An 18230-nucleotide genomic window follows, 5' to 3' on the forward strand; every position below is an offset into this window, starting at 1 on the left:
AGGGCATTGCCCTTCACCCGGCTCTGGCAGGGCTGCTGGCTGCAAGCCCAGGCTGAGATGGTGGGGCATGGTTTGCCGATGCAAGAAACAGGGTGGAAATTGGTGGTTTGAGCTTTCTCTAGTTCAAAATTGAAACCCCAGCCGGGCACTGCATTCCCACAGCCCCTACAGCACCGTCCTGCTCCCTTCACCCCCGACGTGTCCAGTCCCTATTGTGGGAACATCTCTGCCACCCACCTCCATGCCCTCCATCCCATAAGGGTCCCCATCCCGGTGACACCTCTGCCACCTGCCTCCCCACCCTCCATCTCCAAAGGTCCCCATCATGGGAACACCTCTGCCACCCATCTCCCTGCCCTCCATCCCATAAGGGTCCCCACCACGGAGACATCTCTGCCACCTTCCTCCTTGCCCCTGAAATGGAGGCTGGGGGGCCGCTGGTGGTGGGGGTCCCGGGCTGCTCCTACCTGCCGGGGGATTTGGAGCCGCTGTCATCGGAGGAGAGCCGGGGAGGGGGGACACGCAGGGGGCACACCGCCCCGCTCCCCCCGCCATCCCAGCCCCTCACCTCTTGCGCTCTTTGTTTTTCTCTTTCCTTTTGTTCTTGGGGCTCCGGGACCTGGGGGAAGAGCCACAAGCTGAAGAGACTGGAGTGTGGGCAGCACCTGGGGAGCTTCCCTGTCCCCCCCGCAAGCCACCGAGGCTGCAGGAGGAGCGATGGGGATGACCTGCCAGGACCTGGGCTCCACCAAGGTTCAAACCATGGTGGGGGGCCCGGCTGTCTTTGGGGGGACCGTGGGGTGCACATGCCGGTCAGCGAGGCTGGATGGGAGGGGGTGGCAGTGGGAAGGGAGGACTGGCTCTGCTCGGCATCCACAGGGCTCAGGCCTGTTGTCACCTCTCTGCTCACCTTGCCCCTCCATCAGCCTCCCCTGAGCCCCACTGCCCACCTGGACACCCTTTGCCTGTTTTTTACTTCTTTCACCCTAAAATAGCAGTGCCATCTGAGGGCATCCACAGAGCAGGGCACAGCCGGGGCTTGCCCTGGCCACAGCTGCCCAGCATTACCCCTTCTCACCTGAGGGAGGATTTGGGGCTGTGTGGGACCCTGTAGGCACCCAGTGCCACCTCCAAGAGTGGGGGATACCCAGTGGTGGCTGTCCATGGGGGTGAGGGGGGACACTCACCAGGTGAGGGACAGACAGATGGACAGCGGGTGATGGCAGTCCATACTCACACCCACCATGCCCAATGGGTCCATCCCCTGCCGGGTGGCATGGGGTCCGTCCCCATGGGTGGAGGGGATGGGGACAGCGGGAGGGCAGGGGACAGGGGGTCCCTGACGGCAGAAGCTGGCTGCCAAGGCTGGTGGCAGTGGGGTGGCTCCCAGCAGCCATCACTCTCACCTGTGTCTTCTCTTCTTCCGTGACCCCGACTCAGACCTGAGGGATGAAGAGGAGGCAGAGATGAAGGAGACACACTGAGCCAGCCAGCGGGGAGTGAAGGCCAGGCAGCCCCAGGGGATGGGGACAAGGGTGGAGGGGTGGCCCCAAGATGGGGCTGGATGGGGCAGGTGACAGCTGCTGTGAGGAGGTGATGGCCCCATAAAGAGCCCTCAGCATCCATCCCTATCCGTGCTTCCATCCCACCCCAGTTCAAGGCCCACCCAGCCCCACTGTCCCCAACAGTCCCTTCTGTCCCCAGCCAGCCCTTTCTGTCCCCATCCAGCCCCGCTGTCCCCAGCCTGATGTGGTGTCCATCCTACCTGTCACGTCTGTGTTTCTTTCCAGTCTTCTTTTTCTTCTCCTTGCGGATGGGTGAAGAGCTGTCGCAGCTGGGGGGCGGGGGGGAAAGTAGGTGCCCTTGAGGGGGGAGCAAGGGACCTCCCAGCCCCATCCCTGTGGCCCAGGAGAGCCCCGTCCTGCCACCCCCCAGCACCCTGCTTCCCCTGGACCACCCATGGGATGCAGGAACATTGCACAGCGATTATTTCTTGGGGGATTTGGGGTTGAGGATAGAAATGGGCTTTTAGCAGGAGGGCTCTGGCTGCCTTTGATGCTGGAGCACCTGAATCCCGCTGTGTCCCATTGCCACCTCGTGGGCTCCGCAGCCTCCAGCAGGGTGGGCAGTTCCCACTGGGCTTTCAGAGGGATACAGTGGGTGGCAGAGGCCAGCCCATGCCCGGTGCCCTGCATGACCAACGGGGACCCCGCAGCCCACCCAGCCCAGCAGGCACTCACCTGCGCTCCGAGCCGGGTTTCCTCTTTTTGCTGCCGTGGGGAAGGCAGAGAAGAAAGGCACATTAGGGACAGCATCCTGCCCAGCCAGCCAGCACCAACTGGGGAGGGGACCAGTGGGTGGACAGAGCCAGACCCTTCAGGGAGCCAAATCCTTCCCGGTGCTGTGCCCTGTGGCAGCCAGCTCCTTCCCAGCATGGACTGGGCAAGGTCCCACCAGTGTGTGCAGCTGGGTCGGCTGATGGCACTGTGCATGTGTGCACACATGTGTGCATGTTGCACCACCAGCACGTGCAGATGCATTTCACTTCTTGAGGGTGCACACTTGGGGGTGTGCTGCCCCCCAAAGTGGGGGGATTTGCCCCATCAGAGCCTAGGGAAAGGGTGAGCCTCCCAGGAGAGGGGACAGCATGGGGACATCCAGGGACTCACCGGCTCCGGCGGTGACCTGATTTCTTTTTCTTTTTCTTCTTGGGTGGAGGAGAGATGGAGCTGCTTGAGCGTCTTTTCAGCCTGTGAGGAGAAGGCAGACAGGGTCAGGGGAAGAAAGGATGACTGCCCCAGGCTCTCCTGGCCCCCGTGTCCCCCAGTGGAGACCTGGCAGGCAGGGAGACATCCCACTCTGTGCACACCCACTCCCCAAAATCCCTGCTGTGGTTCCGGCCGGACCTGTACTCGCGGTGGCTGCTGTCCTCACGGTAGCATTCGGCTGAGCAATCGCACTGCAGCAGGCAGCCCTCGCCGTAGTCCACGGGGTACTCCACCGCGTACTCCTCCCCATCTGCCCCATGATGGTTCTCTATCACACTGTGGAAGGAGGAAGCACAGGATTAATTCGGGGCTCCCAACCCCCATTTCCCACTGGAGCAGCTAGGGGAAAGCCTGGGGAAGCCCTGGTGCAGCAGCAGGAGCTGGGGGACAGCCCCTCCACCACAGCATCCCAGGGGACCTTGGTCACATCACCTGAGGTCACATGCAGCAAAACCCCATGGTGCCACCGCATGGTGGGGGTCTTCTCAGGGTCTTCCTGGAGCTCCTGTCCCTGCAGTAAATCCCTGCCAGGCTGGCATGGCACACTGTGGGGCTTGGGCCACCATCTCCCCCTTTTGGCAGTGCTGGGGCTGAGCCGGGGGCTGGGGTCAGCCCAGGGAGGTGGTGGGGCTGGATTAGGGCGAGAGGAGCTGGCAGGAGGTTCGAGGGATTCGGGGGATTATCCACCTGCTGGCGGGAGCTGCCCAGGATGATCTGGGCTTTGAGGCTGATGCCTCAGTGTGCCGCTGGCTTCAGGCAGGTGATGGGTGATGTGGCCCCTGAGCCAGCCAAGATGGGATGGGGGGACATCGGGCCTGAAGCCACCTGGGTCTCCTCTCCCTTCTGAGCCACTTCGTCAGCATTAATTTTTCCCGCTGCCATGGAAACCGGCGGGAGGTTGCCATTGACTACCGGGGCTGTGGGCAGGGCTTGGCGGAGGCCTGGCAGCTGGAGCAGGCAAGCAGGAGGGACCCGGGAGTCCCCTGCCCAGCCTCTCCCTGCCATCCCCAACCTCCCTGGTCCTCCTCTGCCATCAACCTCAGGAACAGCATCAACCTGAGATGTAGGACATCTCACCCTGGGAGGGACGCAGCCATCCAGGTGATCTGGAGGGAACCGTGGTGGATGGGGCCGTGCCTGCAGGGTGTCAGCCCGGGCACTTGCTTCCCAAGGAAGATTTGCCCTCCGAAACCCGATGTGGGCTCCTCTGCCGTTCCCAGCCTGGGGGCATGTGGCCAGGGATGCTGGTGGAGAAGCGCAGCCCCCACAGCACCAGTCCCTTGGCAGCCCTGCCATGGATGCTCCCAGCCCCAGACAGCAGATCCGAGAGCTGTACGTGTTGGCATCCCTGGCCGCAGGCAGGTCCTGGTCTGTTTAACCCAATTAAAAATGGTTTGGCCCAAAACTAGAAGTGAGGCATCCTCCTCCTGACCACGGGTGATCGCTCAAGCGGTTCTTGGGCTCCCTTCTGTGCCGCAGCCATGGCTTTCTGGGTCCTCTCCAAGTGAATCTTGCCTTGGCCATGCCCCAAGGGCAGTAACGGCCTTTCAACCACCCACCCAACCATGGGAGGGGGGAGAAAAGAGGAAAAGAGAGGAGCAAGCAGGGATAATTCCCTCTTGGACTCTCTGCTCCGTGAGCAGGCAGTGCTCCATGCCAGAGCTTGCTGCCAGCATCTCACCCATTAGCCATGCTCAGCGGCTCAAGATGGGCTTGTGCTGCCCCAATTATCTCTCCCTGCCCGGCACACGCTTGAGTTTGTTTTCAATCCCACCAGCCTGTCTGTCAAGCAGTTATTCCTTGGGGACGGGGCAGTATTGCCAGGCTGCGTATGCACAGGGGCGGGAGCTGGAGGAGCACAGAGAGCAGGACGGGGACTCAGGTGGTCACGACTCTGCTCAGTGCCTCAGTTTCCCCTGGGGAGTTTTGCAGATGATGCTGAGCTTTCGCATCTGCTTTGAAGCAAGAGCAGCTGGTTCAGACTCATAGTCCTGGCAATCAAAGACTGAGCTGTAAAAGTCTAGAGAGGTGCTGGAGCCAGACCAGCCCATGAGATGTTTTGCTGAGTACTCTCTCAGCCGCCGCAAGGCATGGAGCTCTTTATTTAAAGTTTATTTAACTCCCTTGTCCAGCCTCTTCAACCAGCACAGAGCTTTTGCACCCAGGATATCCTTTGGCAGGGACTTCAGCAGCTCAGGTCCCCACTGCATGAGGAACCACCTCCTTTGGACCCAGCTCCTACCAGCCTCCTCCAAGCGCCTTCGGCTTTGCTCTCCTTCGAGCAATCCTCTGCTTTGAGACTGCTCTTTCCAGCTCAGCACTATTATTTATAGCCTCTAGGCTAATCTTTAATGATTACCCTTCTTATTGCAAAAGCAAGCCTGCAAAGGTGGCAGCTAGGGCTGCTTGGGTAACCTTAACCCACCTTTGGCTTCCCTATGAGCTTGTTACAGCACCAGTCCTAACAAGCCTGCCCGGGAAGATGCCCTGGAGATGACGCATGCCCCCACAGGCAAAGGCCACTTGTTAACACCTTGACTTGATGCTCAGTGACCCGGGCAGGTTGTTTTGGGTTTTTTTTTTCCCATGCCTGTTTTTTTCCTGCCCGGAGAAGGACCAAATGCTTCATGCTGCCCCAGGGCCATGCGCCCCATCCCAGGCTGGGTACAGCCAAGCCATGTGCCTCCCTGCCCAGCATGCCGGCAGAGCAGTGGAAGGTGGGCTCTCCCTGCCGCCACGGCTTCCCTGCCTCCCCCCTCGCCCTGATTTCCTGACCCTAATGAAGCATTAATATTCAGTGAACCTGCAGCATCTATTCCTGTCCCAAGTGACCTGGTTTCCAGGCTGATGGATGGTGCGCGCCAGGCCAGCCATGCTGCCTGGGCCATTAAGCATCGTGCAGATAAATCATCATCGAGCCAGGGCGGACCCTTGCAAGGCTAGAGACAGTTCAGCACAGGGCAGGAGGAGCGAGTGGCACATCCCCAGCAGGAGCTGGGCTGCTTTGAACACCTAACCTGAGCCCCAAGCTCCCCTGGGGCAAGAAGCAGCCCCCAGGGACCAGGCAGCATGAGGAGTCATCAGGAGGCAGAGGCATGGGGCAGAAGCTCCTTGGAGAAGCTTATTCCATGGGGCTCCTTGGGGTTACACCAGCCTGATGGAGACGCAAGCTCTGGGTCTACCCAGATGCAAAGCAAGCTCAAGCCCTGCTTATCCAGCCTGGGTCCCTTGTAACTCCACTGATTATTACTGTTATTAATGATTATTATTGCTAACACCAATATTACCAGGGTTACAGAAGAGCAGCCAACCTCCCAAACCATCTCCAGCCAAGCTTAGTTACCCCAGCTTCACGCCTGGAGACAGGAGGACTATTCTGCATTATGGGGTTAAGAGCAAGGACTGGAGATCAGTGCCCTTGCCTGGCTGGAGGCAGAAGCTGCAGTTTCAGCCCTGGTGAGAGCAGGAGAGGTGACCCAAAGAGGCAGAAGCAGGCAGAGATGAGGCACAGCAAACCTGCAGCTTTGTCTCTGCCAGAGGCTGATGGGGTGAGCCAAGCATCGAGATCTTCTGTGCTTCGGTTTCATCATCTGTTACAGCAGCATTGGAATTCTGGCCTCTCTATACAGCACTCTGAGGTCTCCAAAAGACCAGTGCAGGATAACCTCTAACCTCTCCAGAGGTAGGATCCTGCTTCAGAAAGGCAAACCCTGCCTCCAACCAACCAATCAACCAACCATCAACCAACCATCCGTCCAACCAAACAACCAGTGATCCAAACAACCAATGATCCAAACAACCATCCCTCCAGCCCCCCCTCCAGCCCTATATACCCTCTTTATGCCCATCCATCCCTATATATATATGCCCTCTCTGCATCAATTCACCCATCTATCCACCCACCCATCCATCCCTCGATATTCGGAGGCAATCTGGGATGTGCCTCTCTGGGATGAGGGACCTACAGGATGCACAGACGGGCCGACTCGGAGCTGCTTCACTTACATTTGGCGGCCATGCTGGTCCTCCCTGGTGAGCACGCCTTCCTTCTCCATCAGCATTTGCCGAAAGGTCCCCACTTTCTGCCGGATCTCCTCTTCGGAGTACCTGGATGGGCAAAGATGCGGTCAGGGCTGCCATGGTGGGAGCGTGGGCTCCCCAGGGACCTGCTGAGGACCTCCATACCTTCAGGAGAGACATGTGGCCTGAGAGGTCTGTCAGAAGGAGAAGTGGCATGGTGACCATCATCAGGGTCTGGAGGAGAGTAGGTCCCTCCGCTTGGTCCCCTGCCACCACCCTCCATGCCCTCCTTTCTCCTGCCTGCCCCTCTCAGCAGTGCTTGGCAGAGGAATGGACATCAGGAAGAGGATAAAAGAAGAGGAAGAAAAAGAAAAAAAGAGGATGACCATGACGTTGCCATTCCCCCCCTGCTGCACATCTCCGCTGAACTCCCTCGGCAGCGCCAGCATTGCAGCTGAGGTGGGGGTTCGCACCCGGTGCCTCTGTCCCATTGCGAGCCTCCCTTGCTCATCCCCGCGCTGCACCAGGGCCCCGGCAGCCGAGCCAGCTCTGCGCTAATGCTGAATGCTGACTCAGGCTGCTGCAGGGTTATTAATGAGAGACACTAATCACTTTGTCCCTGGCATCTGAGAACAGCCGCGGCAAAACACGGCACTCCAGCCGTCCCTGAGGCGTCCCTGGGGAGGGACGGGTGACAGCCCTGGACGGGCAGTCCTGCGCTGCATCCCGTGGTTGCACAAGGACACCCGAGCATCCCTCATCGAACAAAACCATCCAAACAGAGGGATGTGGAGGAGTGAGCCGTGGTGCTCTCAGCACCATCCCTGGGGACAGGGCAAAGGGAGAGAGGCCCTGTGTTGTCCTGTGTCACTGCCACCCTGCTGCTCCGGGAGGGAAGGGGACAGGCTCTGCGTGCATCCCTGTTCTCAGCCACATCGTCTACAGGGGCTGCTCATGGTCCATCCTCGCCATCACGTCCCATCAGCATTGCCACTAACAAACCCAGAAAACTGGGTGTCACAGCCCAGCCAAGCCCTGTGGTCCCTGAGGCTGGCACCTTGCAGAGCCCATGCTGGGTATGGTGATGCCCTGCGCAGCACCGTGGGTGCCCCTGGGTGTGGAGGGGCATGTGGCAGCACCCACAGCCCTGCCATGCCCACAGAGGGGAGCAGAGAGAAGAGGGGAATTAATATTAACAAGCTCATTTGCTCTGAAAGGCTCTCATTAATTCCCCAGCTGGCCAGGACTCCTGTGCAGGAGGAGGGCGGCTAACCAGGCACGGAGGCAGCCCCAGCCACTTTCTCTCACCTTGCACCCTGCCTGGGGGGTCCCAAGAAGAGGGCAGCACCCCCAAATGCTGCTCTGCACTGTACCCTCACCACCAGTGCAGCCAGTCATAGAATCATAGAATCATAGAATCATAGAATGTTTTGGGTTGGAAGGGACCCCTAGAGGTCATCTAGTCCAACCCCCTGCAGGAGCAGGGACACCGCTAACTAGATCAGGTTGCTCAGAGCCCCGTCCAGTCAGGCAGAGCGTGGCTGTCCCGTGAGGATGGAGCTGCCGGCCCTGGCCATCCCATGGGCATCAGCCAGCCAGCGGCAGCAGGAAGATGTCCGCCCAAGAAAACAAGCATTTGTTGCAGCGTATTATGGATGCAGCCGATGCTCTTGGAGAGGGGACACGAGGCCAAATGGGAGGTGACAGATGGGCCACTGCGGCTGGGCTGTTAGCAAATCTGTGGGGGGCAAGGCCAAGGCGAGGAACCCCCGCTGAACCCTGCGATCCTGTGATGGAGGCAGGAGCCAGCCTGCCTGAAGGCCAGCCCCTTCCCTCCTGCACCTCCCAGCGCTGCTTGTAACCCCCGGTGGAGGGATTTGGGTTTTGCATTTAACACATATAATGGGTTTGGGAAAGAAAGAAAAATTGCTGACGCTTCTTTTCTGGAAAAGAAACCCAACCTGCAGGCAGGGCATAACGGCGCAGACAGCCTGGAGTGAGCAGCAGCCGGGTACAGTGCAGGCAGGAGGAGCCATCCGAATTTAAGGAAACAAGGGAGAGTTTAAATCCCCGCAAAACCTCCTCTGCTGTCACACCCGTTCATCAGGGGGGCCCTGCCCTTGCCAACAACTCCCCCAAGGCCGCAGCCAGGATGCAGCCCCCAGCCCAGGCAGAAACCTCAGGGGTCCAAAGCGCTTCCCGTTCAAGCCCTCCCAGAAAGCCTCCTGTGGGGGGCAAGAGCAGGCAGAGGATTAACCAGGTTGACCAAGATTATTACTGTAATTATGCTATCATTTCAGTGTATCACCGTCATCACCATTATTAATAGCCTTAATAATAGCAAAGGCAATTATAGCAATAACAACAATACCGACTGCAGCATTGCTATTACCCATCGCAGTAATGATACTACTAGTAGTAAGATCCCTAGTAGGGCGCGGGAACTCGACAGGAGGCTCTGGGCTCCCCAAGGCGCCAGGTCAGCCTTATTTATTTCCATAACGACAAATTAGGCACAATCATTATTCCAGTCTCTGTGAGACAATTTAATTCTAGGTCACGCTTGCGCTCTTAATGAAAGCCTTGGCGAAGCCTTCCCTCAATCCATTTTCCTTCTCCCCAGCTGATACCAGTCCCCGTCTACCCGCATGTGCCGAAGAATTTGCTCCATCCATCAGCTTTTAGCGAGCTGTCAGGGGGATCAGGCTGTTCAGCTGGTGCCGGAGCTGTGGGGCAGCCGTCAGCATGGCCATGGGTCTGGCAGAGATGGGGGTCTCCTCACTGGCATCCCAGGCAGGGATGTTCTCCAGCTGGCTTTCCCCCAGCCCTTTGCTTCCCCGGGGCAGAGCAAAGGCTGCAGAACAGCTCAGGGTGCACAGCCAGGGGCACGGCAGGACTGGGGGGATCCTCTCACCCCAAAACTGGGGGGAGAGAAGGAAGGCAGGACAAACTGAAGCACTAAAGCAGCCTCCACCACAGCTCTCCTTCATCTCCCCAACACGAGAGACAGAGAAGGACCATCTCCCATCCCAGGCACGTGGGCCACGGGCCAGGCAGTAGTGATGGCTGCCCCCTTCCTGCCTCCACTTGCCCAGCACAATGCGTTGGGAGCCCAGATTTCCAAGCGGAGGTGCTGGAGCGAGCCTCCAACATGTGTGTGGATGCACTCTTAGGTCTGCGTTTCTTGGAGGCATTTAGCTTCACAAACCAACCCACCAGTCCACCCCAAAGCTGTCCAATACACCCAAAAGTGGATTTACATCCAACTGGGGATATTTGCCACATTGAGGTATTTTTTCAGGGAGGAAAAAGGGGGAGAATGAGGTACAAGTGGGTCAAAAGGATCCCAAGCCACAGGGTCCATCTCCAGCCCAGCCCCAAGCCCCCGCCACTCACCCCTGCTCCTCCATCATCTCCTGCAGCTCCATGCACTTCAGCTCCACCCGCCGCTTGCGCTCATGGTCCAGGATTTCCCGGTGAGCCTTCTTCACCAGGCTGGGCTCTACCAGCCGCACCTCTTCCTCACCCTTGTGCCACGTACCCGAGGCACCAGGCTGCGAGAAGCCATTGGAGGCTTCCTGGGGCGAAGGCACATCAGCCCCGTTGTTGTAGAGAGCCATGGTGGCGTGGGTGGCCTCACCGCCAGCAGCGCCTGGGAGGGAGAGAAAGAGTTGGGGGTCAGTCCCTGCCCTGGCTTCCCTCTCGCTCCGTGATAATGAGGGGATCCCACCAGGACCTGAAGGCAAAATTTGTCTCAAAAGAGGTGTGGGGATACAGGTTGATGAGGATGATGACTGAGATCTGGGTCTTCTGCCAGCGCCCTTCCTGCCCCTTGCCTCAGTTTCCCCATCTGCAAAGCAAGGCTGGGACTATTCCCATCGCTCATGGGAAAGGGAGGAGGATGCTCTGTGCCAGCCTTGTACTGGGGAAAGCCTGGCAAAGCATGGGTCTGTGGCACCTGGAGCCATATGGTAGCAGCAGGACATGCAGGCAGGGGTCCCTCCGAGTCCCATGGACCCCGCTGCCAGCATCCATCCTCATAGCCCTCTTGGGACATCCTGGGCACTGTCCCAGCCAGCAAGGGGATGGACCCAAAGACCTTGGATACCCCATTGCGCAGGGAAGCGGCCATGGGAGATCTCAACGTTCAGGCCAGCTTCCCACCGGCTGCTTCCCCGTCCAAGCAGCAGCATCACACTGTTGCCCGCCTGCCTCCTCCCTGCTCTTTCACCTTCACACGTCCCTGCCTCCTTCCTCAGCCACCACAGTCAATGTGTCCTCACTTGGCTCCAAAAATAACCCCATGGAAGAGGACAACCGTTCCTGAGTGGCACTGCTGCGCTGAGCCTGGGGGATGCGATGCTCCCAAATCTCCTGGATCAACCAGACAGACACAACCCTGTCTCAGCGACCTCAGGTGCACAGCTGAGTGCCTGTTCCTCGGTCTCCCCATCCTGAGATGCCCCAGCCCCCTTGCCCAAAGCACTGGTCCCCTCCCCAGCACGGGATGCTCCTGCTGGAGATCCGCTGCCTTAATTACCAGAGGCAGCCAGGCTGCAGAGGCACCACCTGGGCTTTACCGGGGGCTCCCCCAAATGCTTCTCCTGCAAAGTCCTACACAAAGATAAATGTTTGGGGGTGAAAGCAGAGCACCCTCCCTCGCTCTCCAAGCTGTCTTTGGGCTCAGAGACACAGCTTTTGTCAGCAGCTGCTTCTCCTGGCTGTTTCCAGCCCAGGGACCCTGCTGGAGAGGCTTTTCTGAGGATGGGTGCTGCTTGAACATTGCACCTCAGGGGCTGCTACAGGGAGCGGTTAGAGGACAGACATCCCTCTCCCTACGCGGGAAGCAGCACCCATGGGGCCGACCCTTGCTGTGATGCCCAGGGTGTCTGACACGCTGCCCAAGGAGGATGGGCCCAAAAGCTGGCTCAGGGAAGGAGGGATCCCTCAGCCGGGCATGGGCATGAAGGCAGGACGGATGGACCACGGATTGATCTGCACTGTTTCAAGCCGAGGGAGGGCTCGCCGCTCAGGCAGTTCAGAGCTTTCCATAGCCGTGCCAGGTGGGACAGAGCCGGGGTGGGAGCGTAGATTGCCTGCAAGAATCTTTGAGGACATTTCTCTGCTGTTTGAGGAGAGAAAAAACCTCCGAGCCCTCCCCAGGGTGGCAGGGGTCCCAGCCCAGCAGGAAGGCATCTCCCACCCTGCGGCATCCCAAAGGGACACCCCTGGCTTTCCTGCTGCCACAGGCTGCCCCATGCATATATTTATCTCCTGACGAGCCTGCCCGGGGAGGATGGCAGCTGACTGCTTAATTACAAGGCTTATTTTTTCCTTTATTTTCCCCATTATTACCATGCAGAGAGAAGCCAGCAGCCTCTATTGCCACAGAAAGGAGGAGCAGGCAGCGGGAGACGATGCCAGTGTAGCAGGAGCCAGCTGGGGCTCTGCACCCCCCGGGTGCTTGGCCCTGTTAGAGCAACTGCAGGGTCCCTTGGACCGCTCCTGCCTGCAGCAGACAGGGAAGCACCCACATTTCCGGCCCCATGACACCCCACAGCAAGGAGCTGCCCCATTCAGCCCTCCCTACCCCGAGGGTGTCCCTGACCCCAGCCCCCTCTGTGTCCCAGGGTAGTCTTGGGCCAGAGATGGGAGAGATGCTACAGAAAAACCTGGCTCAGGGGCTCCTCTTCCTCTTTCTCCCATCACGGCATGAAGCCAAAAACCAGGAAAGAAATCTGGCAATGGGGGAAGCTCCCCACTGGGAACCCTTCACCCACCGAGGGGCTCGGGGAAGGAGAGGGGGAAGGAGAGGATGCTTTCCACCGCAGCCTCTGCTTGCTTTTTCCCAGTGGGAATTAATTTTATCCTGAGCACGGCAGTGGGTAAATCCATTGCTGTGAAGCCTTGGGAGTGTGTGGGATATAGAGCTGGGCAGGTAGGTAGAGGAGCATGTGAGATAAACCAGGAGCTGGATGGTACCTGCGGGTAAGGGCTGCATGGTGGGGGAGGCACACAAATCCTGCCAGAAAACACTCCATGTCTCCGTAAGAAGGATGTGGTTGGAGATATCCCCCTCACACCTGCACTGCATCCTGGTGTCCCCTCAGCCATGAGCAATATCCACTGTGAGAGCTGACACCAGCCACCCCGCCTCAGCCACAGCATGGGCAGGAGAACAAAGGAAGAGAAAAACCACTCGCAAACCCCCGCTGGCTATCAATAGCAAAGCCGGGCCATGGGCAAAAGCCCTGGGTGGAAAACGGAGCCAGACCTACATCTCTGGTGACAGCGGGGACAAGGCACCAGGGCATGGAGGAGCCCATGTCCCCCAGGCTGGGTCTGTGCCCTCCCTCTCCCCAAAGGAGAGCCTCAGTGATGCCCTGCACAGGGGCATCCCTGCACCTGCAAGGGACAGCTCAGGGACATGGGGTGGCCATCATCACCACAGCCTCCATCCATCGGCCACCACACGGGGACCACCCGGCTCTGCCAGCTCACACCGGCACCAAACCCAGCACCAAGCCCAGCAGCAAAGGCAGCGTGGCCCTGCCCAAATGGCAGCAGCTTCCTGCCTGGCTCAGCGCTACCCCCGATAATAAAGACGATAGTTAAATATTTCATTATCTGCAGTAATTACCCACAAATCATCAAGCACTGGCAGCCTGTCGCCCGGCCGCCTCGCCGAGAGGGAGAGGAGGTGTCTTGGGGCAAGCGCTGCACCGAGTCCCTACAGACTCCTAAAGGCTGCAGGATGAGGCTGGAGCCAGACACTGGCACCCATCCCCACCACCCTAATCCCCAGCACTGGGGTACTGCCACCCAGCAGGGCTCAACTCCCCAGTACCAGGGCAAAAGGGGTCCCTCTCCTGCTGGGGAAACTCCTGAGCAAATCCTTTCTCTTCCCATTTTGCCGAGCCATTTCCCCAAGCCATTTCCCTTGGCATTTTGGGATCCTGATCTCCCCCACTGGTGCTCCACATGCCACCTTGGAGAGGTCAAAACAGCTTTTCAGCTTACAGGTGCTTTCTGTTGTCTAGATTAGAGCTTTTGGAAATGTTCAGAGCTGCCCCATCCTCATCCTCCATCTCCATCTTCCGTCCCTATCCTCCATCCCTATCCATCATCCCCATTCTCCATCCCCATCCTAATCCCCATCCTCCTCCTCATTCCCATCCTCCATCCCCATTCTCCTCCCCCTCCCCCCTCCCCATCCCCCTCCTCACCTCCATCCTCCATCCCCATCCTCATCCCCATCCTCCACCTCCACCCCCACCCCCATCCTCATTCCCATCCTCCATCCCCATTCTCCTCCTCATCTCCATCCTCCATCCCCATCCCATGCTTTGCACAGGGACCAGCCTGGTACTCTGGGTCCCAGCCACACTTGAATCGCACCCAGGGTGTAGAGGACCTGGGCACCAGTGTTGCTGGGCCAGTGGAGGCCAGGACAGACAGAAGAACAGACACACTATGCTGTGCCCCCAACACACAGCCAGGACAGGCCCCACCAGCTTGGGGTGCAAGGACCAGCCTCACCATCCTGCTGGGCTTTGGGGCTGCTGGTTTTCAGCCAAGCTTTGAACCAAGCTCCTTCCCTGCAGGCTTTGGAGGGAAGCTCGGGGATTGGAGCTGCAGCCCGAAGGGAAAGAAGAAAACAAGGAAAATGAGCAAAAAAAAGTGTTATTTCACCAAACTGTTTGTGCTCTTTTCTTTTCCAAGCCCAGAAACAACCCCCTTCACATCTGACTATGTGAGCATCCTATGACTATGTGACTATCCCCCCCGGGCCCTGCTCAGCTCCCCGGCCATGCCCGCAGCACCCTGGGCACGGGGCTGTGCTGGAGGCAGCTGCCCGTCGCTCCTGCCCACTGCCGCCGCAGGGCCCTGCCACGCCGTAATGCGGATGAAGCCATTTCCCAAGCAGGAGCGGGCATGGCAGCGGGGAGCTGGCAGTGCCTGGATGCTCCCAGCATCTCCCCCCTCAGTGGGGAAAGGCCACAACAGTGCCTGGTCATCCTCTCTCTACCACCTTGGTGCTAATTAAAGCCACCTCTGGCCAGTGCTCAATTAATTCTCGCCACATCCAGTTGCACCAGCCAGGGCAACAGTGAGTGCCCATGTGCTGGGGATGCAGGCACGGGATGCAGGCAGTGAGCCCAGCATGGCAGCTCCCTGGACCACTCGTGCAGCCCCAAGAAGCAGGGGACAAGCCAGCCAAGGCAGGGACCCTCCAACCCCACCAGAGAGGCCAAAAGAGGTGGCCCCCCATGGTTCCCCTGCCCACTGCGGTCTCATCAGGGCACATCACCACCTACCAAAATCATAACCCTGTCCCCTAAGTGTTTACAGCCCTGTCCCAGGCTGCTCTTTGCCCGTGCTGTGGGCACAGCTGGGAGAGGGGCTTTTTTGTTGCTACACAAAAAATACCAGAACATCACAGCAAGGCAGCCGGCCTCCTCTAAACACCTGGCCAGAATTACAAGGAGGAAAAGTCCGGGGTTGCTGCCGTTAATTGGGCTGACCTTCTCTGGAGCTGCCTTTCACCAGTCCCTGAGTGCCAAAAACCATGAGTCAGACCTCCAAGAAGGAGAAAAAAAAGGCAAAATTGGCTTTAAAAGCATAGCCGGTCCGGGGCTTGTTAGCACTGCCTCCCAGCCCTGAGCCAGCAGGGATCCTGCCCAGGGGAAGGGGCAGCAGGAAGGGGCTGGTTATACCCATCCCAGCCCCTCCATCTGTGCTTTTCCCTACCCGAAGCCTGGAGCATCCTTTGCCCTAGCTGCCTGACCAAAATTTGACATCTCGCAGACTTTAAAGCAATTAATAAAGAATATAAGGATGCTGGCTGGGGGGGGTCGTGAGCTGGGCGAGGGCTTACTGCTGCTTGTGCATACCTACGTCTGTGCATATATATATATATATATTTTTAAATAGATGAGGAGGCTGGTGGAGAAGCTAAACAGTTGCTAAGCAACCAGGCTCCTTCCCAGCTTGGGGATGTAGGGATGGGGGAGCCAGGGGTGGGGACCAGTCCCCCCCGCCGGACAGGTACCACACAGGGGTGTGGGCAGTGGATATCCACCAGCTCCCCTAGGAGATGCCCTGGGAGATGCTCGGGAGAAAAGGGCCTGATGGAGGGCAAGGAGCCGGGCTTCATTCCTGTCCCCAGAATGCCACGGCCAAAGCCCCCTCCCAGCCTGAACCCCTTGGGCTGGCGGGGGAGCTCGAGCAAGCCCCATTCCCAGCTCCAGCTAGAAGACAGCGGTTGTGAACAGGGTCACACCATGATGGGGACCATCCCCAGGGGACCCCAGGACCCCCGCAGTGATCCCATTCCCCAGCCAGGGATGACAGAAAGGAGGAGAAACACATCCAAGTGACCAGAGCAAACCCCCCCGTGCTGAGCAGAGAGGCAGCAGGTCCAGGCGATGGGTACCTACCTCTACAGGACCCCCCAGCCCTACACCCCCCGGCCACTCTCTCCCCACCCCCTTGGGGCCACCGTGGCCACCAGCTGCCCCTTGCTGGTGGCCAGCAGACCTGCGGGCAGCACTTACTGCCCTGTCAGACCTTCACCAACCCAGAGGGTCCTTAAATAACAGCATCTCTGGATGAGGATGGAGGGGGGGAACAGCCACTTCCCCGGGTTTTGCATCCTTTGGGCGATTTGCTTTGCTGGGCAAGGAATCAGGAGGAGGCACAGGCAGCCCTGTGGCCCAGCACCATTTCGGGGGGAGCCGGGGATAATAATAATAATAAAAGAAATTTATGGGCACACAGAGGAGCAGGGGGGCGATGACTGTCACAACGGGGTCACCTTCCCCACTGGGGACACAATCCCGGGAAACAACCCCCTGGGGCCAAGCACTGCAGGTATGGGGGGGGGAGCCTGGCTGGAGCAGGGGGAGAGTCCAGCTGGGGATCCCCCCCCGTGGCGGGCGGTTGTGTAACGGGAGGAGCTATTCCGGGGTTTGAGCACATTATATAAGCCACGGGCCACCTGGCCGGGGAAAACGGGATCTGGGAGACAGGGGGGAGGAGGAGGAAGGGCCTTTGGGATCAGGGACCCCCACAGCTGGCAGACCCCCAGCAGCTGGGACTGAAACCCACAGTCTGAACTGCACCCCGCAGGCACTCCCTACCCAGAGACATGGGGTGGGCACTCTCTGCTCCCCACTCCAGCAGCCCCTGGGACCTGCTGCTACACATCTACCCTCAGCTGGATCCGGCCCCCAGGGCAGGATACCCTTTGCCTGGGAGGAAAGCACCATTTCCTTAGCACCAGGGACAAAACCAGCCAAGAGCCCTGCACCCCTCCACCTGCATGGCAAAGGCCCCACTTGCAATCTGCAGCAGTGATCAAGGACTAAAGGTTCCCCTAAAAACTGCCCAACTTCTGGCTCCAAAAGTCCCTGCCTCTCCCAGCACACATTGCCAGAATGAGTCCCTGGGGCAGGGGGAGGCAGGTGGGGTGCAGGGGGGAGGCAGGCGGGATGCAGGGCTGGCCTCACATGATGCCGTGCTGGCAGAAGAGGACAGAGCGAGGATGTTGTGTGTTTGGACATAAGCACAACACGCTCCTGTCCCCAAAATCCCCCCTGTTGGGGTGTCCCCGTGCTCCTGATGGAGATGAACCTACACGCCAGGGCAGGGAGACCAGCCAGGGCACAAGTGCCTGCACCCCATGAAATGGTCCTCGGCATTTGCCATCAACTTGAGATATCCCCAAACTCCACCAGCCCCCAAGTGACCCCCCCCTGCAGCAGCAGGAGTACAGGCAAGCTAAGAAACACCCACAGCCTGGAATCTCTGCTCCAGAGGGGATGAATGAACCAGCATCCCCTGAAAGCTGCCTGCTCCCTCTGAGCTTGGCCCAACCCCTTGCCACCAGCCCCCTGCATGGCACAGCCTGGCTGTCCCCAGGGACAAACCTCCCAAACCTGGGAAGGAGAAGCAGAAAAATGCTGCCCAAAGAGAAGCCAAGTGAGCTGCCGCTCAGGCTCCCCTGGCTGCCAAGCCTTGCCCCCTCCTTCCCCCGCGCAACACCCGCAGGGTTTGAAATCTCACCGGCCAAACCCACAGCTGCAGAGCCCCCTCCCTGGCATGGCCTGGGGGTGGGTGCAGCAGGGAGAGGGGCTTCGGGGCCGTTATCTCGGCCTCATCTCCCATGGCACCCCACAAGGCACCAGTGTCTTCTGGGGGCTCATTGCCGTCCCGTCCTTCCCAGCCCCATGGTGGGAGCCAAAAAGGGGTGGCTCGCTGCCCCCATCCTGGTCTGCCTCCCCACTGCACAGGGCAGAGGAATGGGGGGTGCCCCCCAATAGCCCCCCTGCACTGGTGAGCACCCGACACATCCCCATCCCCGGAGGGACCCCCCTGCACCCCAAAAAAGCAGCTTACCCCCCGGCTCCTCACCCCCCTCCGCACCCCCAGCACCACCCA

The 18230-nt window shown here is 59.2% G+C and overlaps 1 protein-coding gene across 1 annotated transcript in view; it reads right to left on the bottom strand.

Moving 5' to 3' along the window:
• The window catches only part of SRRM3 (serine/arginine repetitive matrix 3), a 33383-nt gene that overhangs the window by 8858 nt on the left and 6295 nt on the right, over positions 1-18230 (bottom strand). Inside the window, exons 2-9 of the mRNA XM_035900535.1 lie at positions 10185-10440; positions 6774-6875; positions 2907-3044; positions 2670-2750; positions 2241-2270; positions 1766-1834; positions 1407-1442; positions 569-619 (exon numbers count right to left, since the gene is read on the bottom strand). Of these exons, the coding sequence (XP_035756428.1) occupies positions 569-619; positions 1407-1442; positions 1766-1834; positions 2241-2270; positions 2670-2750; positions 2907-3044; positions 6774-6875; positions 10185-10408 (731 nt within the window). The 5' untranslated portion in view covers positions 10409-10440. The remainder of the gene's footprint in view (positions 1-568; positions 620-1406; positions 1443-1765; positions 1835-2240; positions 2271-2669; positions 2751-2906; positions 3045-6773; positions 6876-10184; positions 10441-18230) is intronic.

The sequence above is a fragment of the Egretta garzetta genome, unplaced genomic scaffold (genome assembly GCF_000687185.1).
Source record: "Egretta garzetta isolate BGI_Z169 unplaced genomic scaffold, ASM68718v1 scaffold108, whole genome shotgun sequence".
NCBI lineage: Eukaryota > Metazoa > Chordata > Aves > Pelecaniformes > Ardeidae > Egretta > Egretta garzetta.